The sequence below is a fragment of the Perissodus microlepis genome, chromosome 10 (genome assembly GCF_051167445.1).
Source record: "Perissodus microlepis isolate ML-2025 ecotype Zambia chromosome 10, ASM5116744v1, whole genome shotgun sequence".
In the NCBI taxonomy this organism is placed as follows: Eukaryota; Metazoa; Chordata; class Actinopteri; order Cichliformes; family Cichlidae; genus Perissodus; species Perissodus microlepis.
Window position 1 is genome coordinate 19,535,777 of NC_140470.1, and position 9,937 is coordinate 19,545,713.

At 39.9% G+C, this 9,937-nt stretch overlaps 1 protein-coding gene across 3 annotated transcripts in view; it reads left to right on the forward strand.

Annotated features, from left to right (window-relative positions):
* Positions 1–2,062: 2,062 nt before the first annotated feature.
* The window catches only part of crebrf (creb3 regulatory factor), a 35,345-nt gene continuing 27,470 nt past the window's right edge, over positions 2,063–9,937 (forward strand). The window contains exons 1-2 of one of the 3 annotated variants that reach the window (XM_084940559.1): positions 2,063–2,217; positions 8,881–9,121. Coding sequence is in view for 2 of the 3 variants with exons in the window: in XM_084940557.1 (XP_084796683.1) it covers positions 9,106–9,114 (9 nt within the window). In the remaining variant the exon portion in view is untranslated. The other 2 variants (XM_084940557.1, XM_084940558.1) reach the window with 2 other exon arrangements.

Sequence of the window (9,937 nt, forward strand, 5' to 3'; positions counted from 1 at the left end):
ATCAAACCCCCCAACTATCATATTATTAACCTCACTACTGTGCTAACATTTTTTGGACTTTCACTTTTTGGACTGAGTAATAATGAAACTGAAAGAGCTATGTTGTTTCATTTTCTGTTAAAATGACTAATTTTTTTCTGCTCCCTTTCTTTCATCAAGACTTTTAGTTCAGATCAAAATATAAGTCGGATCTTTTTTTTTTCAAGGATGTTTTAATGGTAAATTTAAATTTGTTTGTGGCAGTCTGTACCCGTGTTGACACTTGGCGGTTTCTCTTTCCAGTGAAGAGGTGGGTGGAGGCTGCCTGGAACAGTTGGCTTTATGACCCCCTTTTGGATAATTTATTTTGGAATGAACTCAATGGAGACTTACTCTGTTAGTCCTGCTTTTCCTCAATCAGAGAGCTGAAAGCTTTTAAATTATATTTTTCAGCTTGCCACTGCTTCTTTGGTGAATCTGAAAGGATGTGTCTGTTCTTCGACAAGGACACTAAGTTGTTTTATCATATAGACTCTTTGTTAAAAAGCTGTTTGATAACTTTGTTTGCTCTTTACTCAGTTAGTCATAACCATGGATGTTCATTTGATCTCGCCAGGAACTCGCATGGCATCTGAGTATATTCTCACTTTATCACCCCATCATTATCACTCCTCAAAACTTTTAAGAAAAACTGTGAAGGGAATCTGTCCGTCTTTGCTCAGTGTTAGTGACTGCACACCCATAGAGTTTCCTGTTTTTATTCAGTGTTATTGACTGATTCATAAAGCCCAACACATACCAAAAATTTGCACTATTGCAGTCGTGTTTATGTTCTCTTCCTCTATGCCTCTGTCAGTGTTTTTGTTTTTTGTTTTTTGTTTTTTTTTAGCTTATTTCAGTTGTGTGTTTGTGTGATGTGTTTTCCACTGCCTGACCTGGTTTTGAGTCTTGTAACATTTCAAATGTATCTGAATGTTTCAACTGTGTTTTGCAGATAGTTGTAGACGTTCTGACCTTCACCATTCATACTGATGGTGTTTTGTTCTTAATGTTTTCAAATTTGGATTCATCACTCCATAAGTTCTTGTGTAATTTGACATACCTCAACCTTTTTGCCTTGTTTCTCTTCCTTATTAATGGCTTCTTGACAGCCACCCTTCCACTGAGACCATTTCTGATGAGGCGTCAGTGAGCAATAGATCATCTGAAGGATCAGATGCATCTCTCAGGTGTTGTGTCAGGTCTTTGCTATACTTTTCCCCATTTCTTAATGACATCTGCTACAGATAGACTTTTAGCATTTCCCCTTCTTCTTTTGTCCTCCACTTTTTTAAGGACACACTGCACACTCAAAGGACACACTAAGGATATATGCCAAGTTTTCAGCTAACAGCTTTTTGGGAATCACCTTCTTGGTGCAAAAATGCTATTTTATCTCTCTCAAACTGTGTTGTCTTTGGCATTTTTGTAGATTCAGCAAAAGTTTTGTGACTAAAGATTAAAAAAAATAAACTGGTACTTTGCTAAGTTGTTTGTTATGTGTAGAAACAACACTGGTTCATCCCTTGAGTCAGATGACTTTGTGTGTTTGAATGATTCATAGATCAGAGTTCACTGTCTTAGCAAACAAACACACAAACAAACAAAAAATATTCCTCTGAAAATGCTTAGGTACAAGGACTGGGCCAAAAATGAATGAAAAAGCAATCGGTGTCTAAACAAAAACTTATTTAGACACTGATTAGACCCTTCCTAAAGCCAGAAGAACAATTCAAAATCACTTTAAACATATTATAGCGAAACACGATTCCCAAGAAACACAAAAAATCTAAAGCTTTCTAAATAAAATGTAAGAAATTAAAATAATAATAAAAATTATAAATTTGGGGATAGTTTCTTTTGAGTGTTTGGTCTCAGTTTTCTAAAGCAGACAGAAGTCTAATAAATTGTTTATTAAATAATGAGCTGAACCTCCTCAAGAAAGTGGGAAAAAATGGTGAAATGTTGCAGGATGTTAAGGGCCAGCCTCGAGCTGTTCTCCCATTGGCCCTGCGGCGCACCACGTGGTAAGGCAGTCACGCGCTTTCCAGGAACCCGTCAGGAAGAAGAAAAACAAAACAAACCCGAGAGAGCTTTAACAGCGTGCGGACTCCATTGAAAAGGGAACGTTATTATCTCTAACACGGGACACACACGAGGTCCAACACCGAGAGAAACGTGTGTGGGGGCGTCCTCAAAGTGAGTACGACCGTTTTTCATCCGTTTCGGGGAAAGTTGGGCTTGGCAGCGGATGGGTGTTTTCACCGCCGCGGCGGATTAGCTTTGAAGCTAACTGTCGGTGGGTTGTTGTTGTGTATCGGGCTTCAGCTGGGATGAGGAAGGGGGCGGACGGAGGCCATACTGACTGAGGCTGCAGCTGAAAAGGAAGCGAGACTGTCCAGTTCCGCGTTAAAAACACAACCAGAAGGAATAAAACACGAGCTGTTTGGTTGTTTTTTTCCTTCTTTTCTGTTTTTTGGACCGCAGTCTGTTGAGCTCCTGTAGGAAGTGGAGAAATGTGGCTAGCTAATGCTTTACGACGAGCTCAGGTAAATTTCGATCACCGAGCCTAAAAACCTGTCCACAAAAAACAGACTGTTTAGCTGATGTAGTCCTCTAAGGTGTAGTGGGTCAGTTCCCAGAAGTGACTGATTCTGGATCAGCGTGGTCAAAAGTGTACTTATGTAAGAAGATTGGCTTGAACTCTACTTTAAAACTACCTACAGTCATCCTGCACGGCTTGGAATGCACTTAAAACTACACAGCATGCATTTATATGTGTGGCAGAGCAATTGTAGACTGTTTGGAGGTGTATTTGTGGTAGGAAAAGCCTCGGTAGTCGCGTGAAACCCCTTCTACTGTGACTTTTTGCAGGCAGCCCGAAGTCTCATTAAGGTACACGCCCCCCAATGCACAACACATCGAGAGCAGCTGGAAAAAAACTCGACACAGCCAGAAATTTCCATGTGGTTGAAGGCAAACAGCAGACTTATATTTTCACCGAGGAAATGGCCTTAGTGACGATTTATTAGTGTTATTATATTACTTTGGATTTTCACCTTAATAACTGCTTTATAGTTTATCGTCTGGATTGGGCACTTAAACGTTTGATTCACTGTTTCTAATTCGATATAAATGACTAAACGTGCCCCAGATTGAGTCGTACTGCAGTGCTGCGTTGAGGTTTTGTGGTAGGTGGTGGATTTTACTTTAAATATCTGTGAAACACGGTTATCTAGGCCACGGGCATGTAGGCCTCCAAGTTGTTTATCTTCTGCCTCAACCTAGGCTGAATCCAGGCTGTTTGTGATGAAGCAGCTCGTTTGATTGACGGCTGCGACGGCTATTCCAGGACACGTAGAGGCGGGACATATTCTCAGCTCGGCCAATGGAGGATTGGGATTACGTGGGTGTTGGCACAGAATGGTTAGTTTGAGGCTTTGTTTTGCTTTGCTGAGGATCTGTGATGAGTGCAGTGACTGGTGAGATACTGGTGACATTTATGGGTTTACTGGTGTTTTGTAATAGGCCATTTGTAATGTACACCACTCCGGTATACTCCGATGATTGTTTTGATGCGCATGCTTTTGCAAAACAAATGCATCCACCACGAAGTAGTGCAAAGATGTGCATGGAAGACATTTAGTAAGAAGCAGATAGTATTTGCGTCTTTGTGCAGGGTTGATGTTACAAAGCTCACCCTGCATTCATCACCTTTTATCTGTGCTTGATTTTAGTTATGAGTGCTCCTTTTAACAGGATAAAAACATCTGTGTTATCAGGCCATCATATGCCTCAAATGCAGGGTAGTTTAAAAAAAATGCCTTCAAGCATGAAATACTGATTTTGTTTGCTTTTATCATAAATAATTTGAAACCATATGTTATTGAAAGCAGTGCTTTCCATGAACAGGAGAAAAGGATCCTGGATAGCAAAGTAATTTTACCATTGAAGGAATGCTGGGATCAGAGCGAGCCAAACCTAATTACCCAAAAGCCTGTCCTGCAGTGCTGATAGTGAACTTGAGATTGATTTGAAAATATTTTAGACTCGTTGTTTGTTTGTTTTTTAAATTTTTTTTTTTTTAATGTTAACTTTGTTTGTTGCAATCTTGTGACTGCTTTAAGACCTTTAAACAGCTCTTCTTTCTGTATAGTTTCCAAATGATTCACGTTTAACAACGCCTTTCAAAGCAAGCCTGTCTTGGCAGGAGAATAGGAGGTAGCTGAGTCGCATGAATTTTTGCCACAGTGGTATGCATTACGTTTGTCTGTGACAATCCAATTAATTCAGTTAAGTTTCACGTCTCATTTTTTTCTTCCGATCACGTGCCCGCCCAGCACAATGACTCTCTGTCCTTCTCAAAGGCAGCCAGCCGCCCTGCAGTTTTGGAACTGCTGTGTTGGAACTGCTGTGTTACCTGTAATCTTCTTGCAGGTATGACGTTGTGGACTAAAATCAAGCATCTGAAGTGAAGTAGGCGTCAGCCATCAGTGCTTATATATAGTGAAATGATTGATGTTTGTCAGATGCTGAATGCAAAGATTACTGAGCTGCAGGGTTAGTGAAAACACTGTCATAAGATTCAAGATTCAAAGTGTTTATTGTCATGTGTCACAAGAGAAAAGGCATTTCTTTGTGCAATGAAATTCTTTCTTTGCTGTCCACCCACAGATGCCAATTAATATATACAATAGAAATAGAACATATAAATACAAATAGTACAAATAAATAGCTGAAGACAGAAAAGGAGACAAAATATGGAGATTTGAAACAGATGTGTGCAAAAGCGCTAAAGCTTAATATGCTGGCTTAATATATAAACATATTCAATTAAAAAAAAGTCTCTGAATCTTCCCATGTGAAGTTGCTGCGTTAGCTCTTTCCCACATAAAGACAACATTTTTTTGCAGCTTTGAAAACCTTTAGGATTTGTATCTGGTTTTTCTGTGCTGCATAGGCAGAGACCATCCTCACTAACTTCTTGTGCAAACCCTGTCATTTTGTTCTATAAGCAGGCTTGAAATATGATAGAAACCTCTCAGTTCAGAAAAGCGAAACAAGAGTTAAGATCTGTTCACTGTGGAGGATGCTGTGGTAAAAGCTGCTCAGTGAACTGAAATCAGTCTCAAGATTTAAAAATCAAATCCTTGCTCATGCTGAAGTTTAAAATAACAGTTTTTCATGGAGTTTGTAAAAAAAACTGAACATTGTTTTTCTTAAAAATGCATGAAACTGATTTCCAAATATATAAGAGCAGAGAGAAAGAAATAGATAAACATCTGTTGGTATATCCTTAATAAACACAGCTGCTTTTCTAATGTTGGTATATGTTTTAACATGGAAAATCTCAAGGTGTAAGATAGTTACCTAAATGTGAAAAGCAACTTAAAATTATTAATATTTTTCTCTGTCAGAAGACAAACACTGTGATCATTTATCACTAGATGATTCCTCTGAATGGCCGACACATAATCAATAATTGCCAGCTCTGTGCCTGTACCACTTAGTTGTAAACTTATGTATAAATAAATAATCTCCAGCCTTTAAGCACAGTTGTCTGTCAGTGAGCGCTCATACCTAGTTTTCTTATACGACTTATGGATTGGTGACCTTTTCTGATATTTTCAGACTTCCTCACATGTCCGTGCTCAGAAACAGACTGCTGTCTCATGCTTGTTATCACTGTAGGGATCATGGGCTGACTGCTATCAGTAGGTAACTCATTCCAAATAAGACACTGCTGACTGGCCTACTTGGACCACGTCCAGTGTTGTGGAGAACAAGAGCTGTTTGCATGATAGCGCAGCTCATGATTTGAACTCAACACTTAGCCCCCCCTTTTTTTCTTTTTTCTGTTTTTAACCCTCAGTGCACTGAACTAATAGGGAAGAGAGGAAACAAACACCACTGGGTTTTAAAAAAATATGATTTTTTTAAATGCTTTTTTCCACATGTAAATGTCTGAAGCTTCAAAGTTAATGGTCGCCTTTGAGCGCTACTTTCCCACAAATCTATAGATTTAGTCTCAGCACAGTGACACATGTTGCACTCTCACACTTATAGTCACGGTTTCTGTTTTGCTTTTAATTTTAGTAAATGGTTTTTGGTATTGAAAATGCAGCAGTTTTGCTATCGGCTCATTATTTGCTATCGTTTTAATCATTCAGTGCAGTGATGAGAAACGAGGAGCAGGTGTTGTTGTTACTTTTTAAAATTTCCTTTATTTAACCACAAGTGTAATTATTGAAAATCGCCAAGGCCAAGATGGGTAGCAGGTCAATCAGCAGTGGCTACATACTCTAATAATGCACACATGAATACACAGCAAAGCACACAAAATAGGTGAGACACATTCATTATAAACATTAAAAATAAGGCAGCTTAAAACTTGAGAACACGTTTTAAATGTGGGGGAAACCTTTGAGAGAGGTTTAAAAAAATGATACCAGGGATCTCAAATATTACCCATAAATAACAGCTGGCATTAAGCAGATACACCAGCGTTATGATCGGTTTATGACTGCAAGGCTTACCTTGTTATGTTTGCTTCAGTCATGTGGCCTAGGTGGGTCTGTATGCTGCTTAAATGGGATGAGACATCTCAACATGTGTTATTGTTAAAATGATATGCTGGCTTGGGCTACTCAGTGCACCACAGGTGTATAAATGGTGCAGGCCAGTGTCTCCATCTGATGGGATACATTTTTAAAATACTCAAATGCAAGGCCCTCTTTCTGAACTATGGCCAAAGTCTTCTTCTGAAGCCTGAAAACAGAGCTGTGCCCAGATCAGGTGCAGAGTCAGATCGTCTGAATTACAACCTGCTAAAAGGTTGTTTTGGTATTTTGTTGACTTCACAAGCTTTAATAAATACTAACAGATCAGCTGTAAAATGTTGCATTCAGTGGTATTTTTCTGCTGGTTGACATTTATATCAATCACCCAGTGTTTGTTCATTGTACACAGAAACAAAGACAACTATTTTAAGCATTTTGTAGACAGGAAACCATAGATTTGCAGTGAAATAGCGCTATGACCAAATAAGCCAAAATTAGTTGCCAAGAGTTGTTATAGAGAACAACAATTCATATTGTAAAAATGGTGTAAAGCGTGTGAGCAGAATGATGCAGCCAGAGTGCATCCTAGCAGCATAATCAGAAGTCATTTACATTACTGATGGTGAGCGCTGTGTTTTATTACTTGGTCTGGATGGGTAAAAACTGACCCTGGGTTCAGACTCAACCGAGATGTAAACATTATGCTGCAAAAGAGCAAAAGAATCTGACCTGTTGAGCGACTTTTTCTATCTTCATAGCAAGCCTTATAAAAGAAAGAAAGCAAATCTTTAATGTTCCCAAAAGCAGCCTTGGAGGAAAAACAGAAATGATTGAGCTCGTACAAGAATGCTGATATAAGCGGAGGTTGCTGTGGCCTTAAACAAAGCTCAGTCCTAAAGTACAACACCTAATGGAGGCGCTTTTATCTCTGAAGTCCGACCAAACAGAGAGAGGAATTCTTCTTCTGGGTTCTTGCAGCCTGCCACGGTCGGTCATAAATATCTGGCTCTGCATCACAGCCTGTGTCACCCACTGGGTAGTGAGTTGGATTAAACTGTGCTGCTGGAAAAGATTCAGTGCTACTTCGACTGGATAACGGTGGCTCATTTTCCACATGTTTTTGAGGACCTCTGGTTGTGGACACGGGCTTTCTGTTTCCCCTCTGTGATAGCAGCGAGTTTGGATTGATGCTGTTGTTATTGTTCAGGCCATATATGTCATCACTCTGCTTTTTTTTCTAAACATGAAACCAGACACAGCTGCCCAGGAAGGAAGTGCACATCATGATATGGTAATAAGAGAATTTGTATTTCAGAGGAGGAGGAGCTTCCAAATGGGTGACCAAGGTGGTTAGTGTGTACGTGCATGTGTGTGTGCAGAGACTTGTTTACTCACATGTGCATTGATGTTGGTGAAGGTGTTGCTTTTACAAATGCATTTGTCCCAGAGGCGTGCACGGCTGTGTATTTTTTATTTTTTTTTTGCCCACTTCCTGTCTCTATGCAAAAGTGTGTATACATAGCTCAGGGGTGAGAAGTTCATTTGCAAGAGGAAGTGATGTTGTTATCTTGCTCAGAGAGGAGTGTGATTCGTGTGTGATATTGTGTTGACAGATTGCTGCTGGGGTCGTGTCTCCACGCAGACTCTCGTGTGTTTGCTATGCAAAAGCAGCAAAAGGACCAAAGATCAATCTAAATGTTGCCGTCGTTTGGTGATGCAAGAAAGTGAGCGAATGACAAACAAGCAAAGAATGAACCAAGCTTGATGATGGTGAAGGAGGTAATTAAAAAGGTTGCAGCTAAGCTTGATGCGCGGTTGACTCAGTACAGATCAGATTAACTGTGAGCGATTGCTTGGCAGCATTTGAGTTTGACAAAGAGGCTGCTTACCGAATGTTTGATGAGGACAGGGATCAGAAGGTGGCACAAATTTGGTAGAGCGTTGCTGTCTACTTTTCGGTGCTCCGTTTATAGTCCCGAGTCATAGAGACTAATGATCTTTACCCACAATTTTTAGTATTTCATGTGAGTTTTTCTTGCTTGCATCAATTTTACGTCATGCATCATTTATGTCACAAAGTTATTTCAGTCTGCTGAATATTTTGGCTGTTGTTTGATGAAACAGAACCGAATTGTTTCTGTATACTTTATTTTGTCGTTTGCTTTAACATTACACAGTTTACCATCCTGCGGTTTCGTTTGAGAACAACAACCAAACACAGCAGCTGTGGTTAAAATCTTCTTCTTTGTTTTCAACTCTTTTGATTTTAATACTTGCTCTCTGTGTGTTCTTCTAACCACAGACCTGAAGCTTACCAAGAACCGCACCAGACCACAACAGACCAGACCTGACCAGGTTGAGCCCAATTATTCACAGTCTCCCTCTCCCCCTCCCCTGCATCCACCAGCACTCTGCGATTGTTTCCCTCAGCATTAATTTATTGTGCTGATCGGACAACCTCACACCACTGGGACTGGACAGGAGACCCAGAGGTTCCCACCACTGGAGCTCTAAGCTGTGCCTGGCAATGCCTCAGGTAAGAGGTACGATAGGAGGGGAAATTGTGCTGTCGCTGTTGTTGATTTGTTTTTTTCCATTAACCCATAAACCCACAAACAAAAAGTGACTTTATTTTTTTTATTTTTAAATGGTCTGAATGAACTCTCTACAAAAATCTGAGACAAAACTTCCTGTGAGCAAGTATGCAAAACACCTGCGGACAGACAGAATCGTAGATGTGAGACACAGTTCAGGGGCTTGAAAGAGGAGAGTGACTGACCCCAGTGCTGTATGATGTCTGTAGACCCTGCATCCAAACAGCTGCTGAAGCCAGATGGGCTGACTGTGAGCGACTTTCTCAGTCCTTCTAAAAAAATAAGTGCAGAGTGCCAACTCTGAGCAGGCTTTAACATTTTTGTAATTCTCTGCGGTGCCGAATTAATAGCAACGTAGCAAAGTCAGCTCCCGGAAATGATGGTGTCAGCCTTGACAGTGTTTTTTTTTCTTTTTTTTTCTGCTGTTCTTTTCTCCTTTTTTATTATTCATATTAGATACCACAGGGACTGTTTGTTTCTTAGGGTTTTGTGGTATCTTGCAAAATGTGCAAGTATGTTGTGATTGCAGCGCGTCTGTAGCTGCAATCTTATCAAATAATTCCCTCAGCTGTTAGAGTGAAGAACAGGAGATGCTGGTGGTTTGTTGGGCTGAGACACGTGTTTAACTTCAGCGCTAGAACAAAAATAACAACAGCAGCTCTGGAGTAATATCTGTAGATGTTAACTTTATTGCAGATATATTAGTAATGGGTTTTATTTTAAATTGCAGGAGTGTTTTTACAGTATTTTCTATTGCTGATGGAA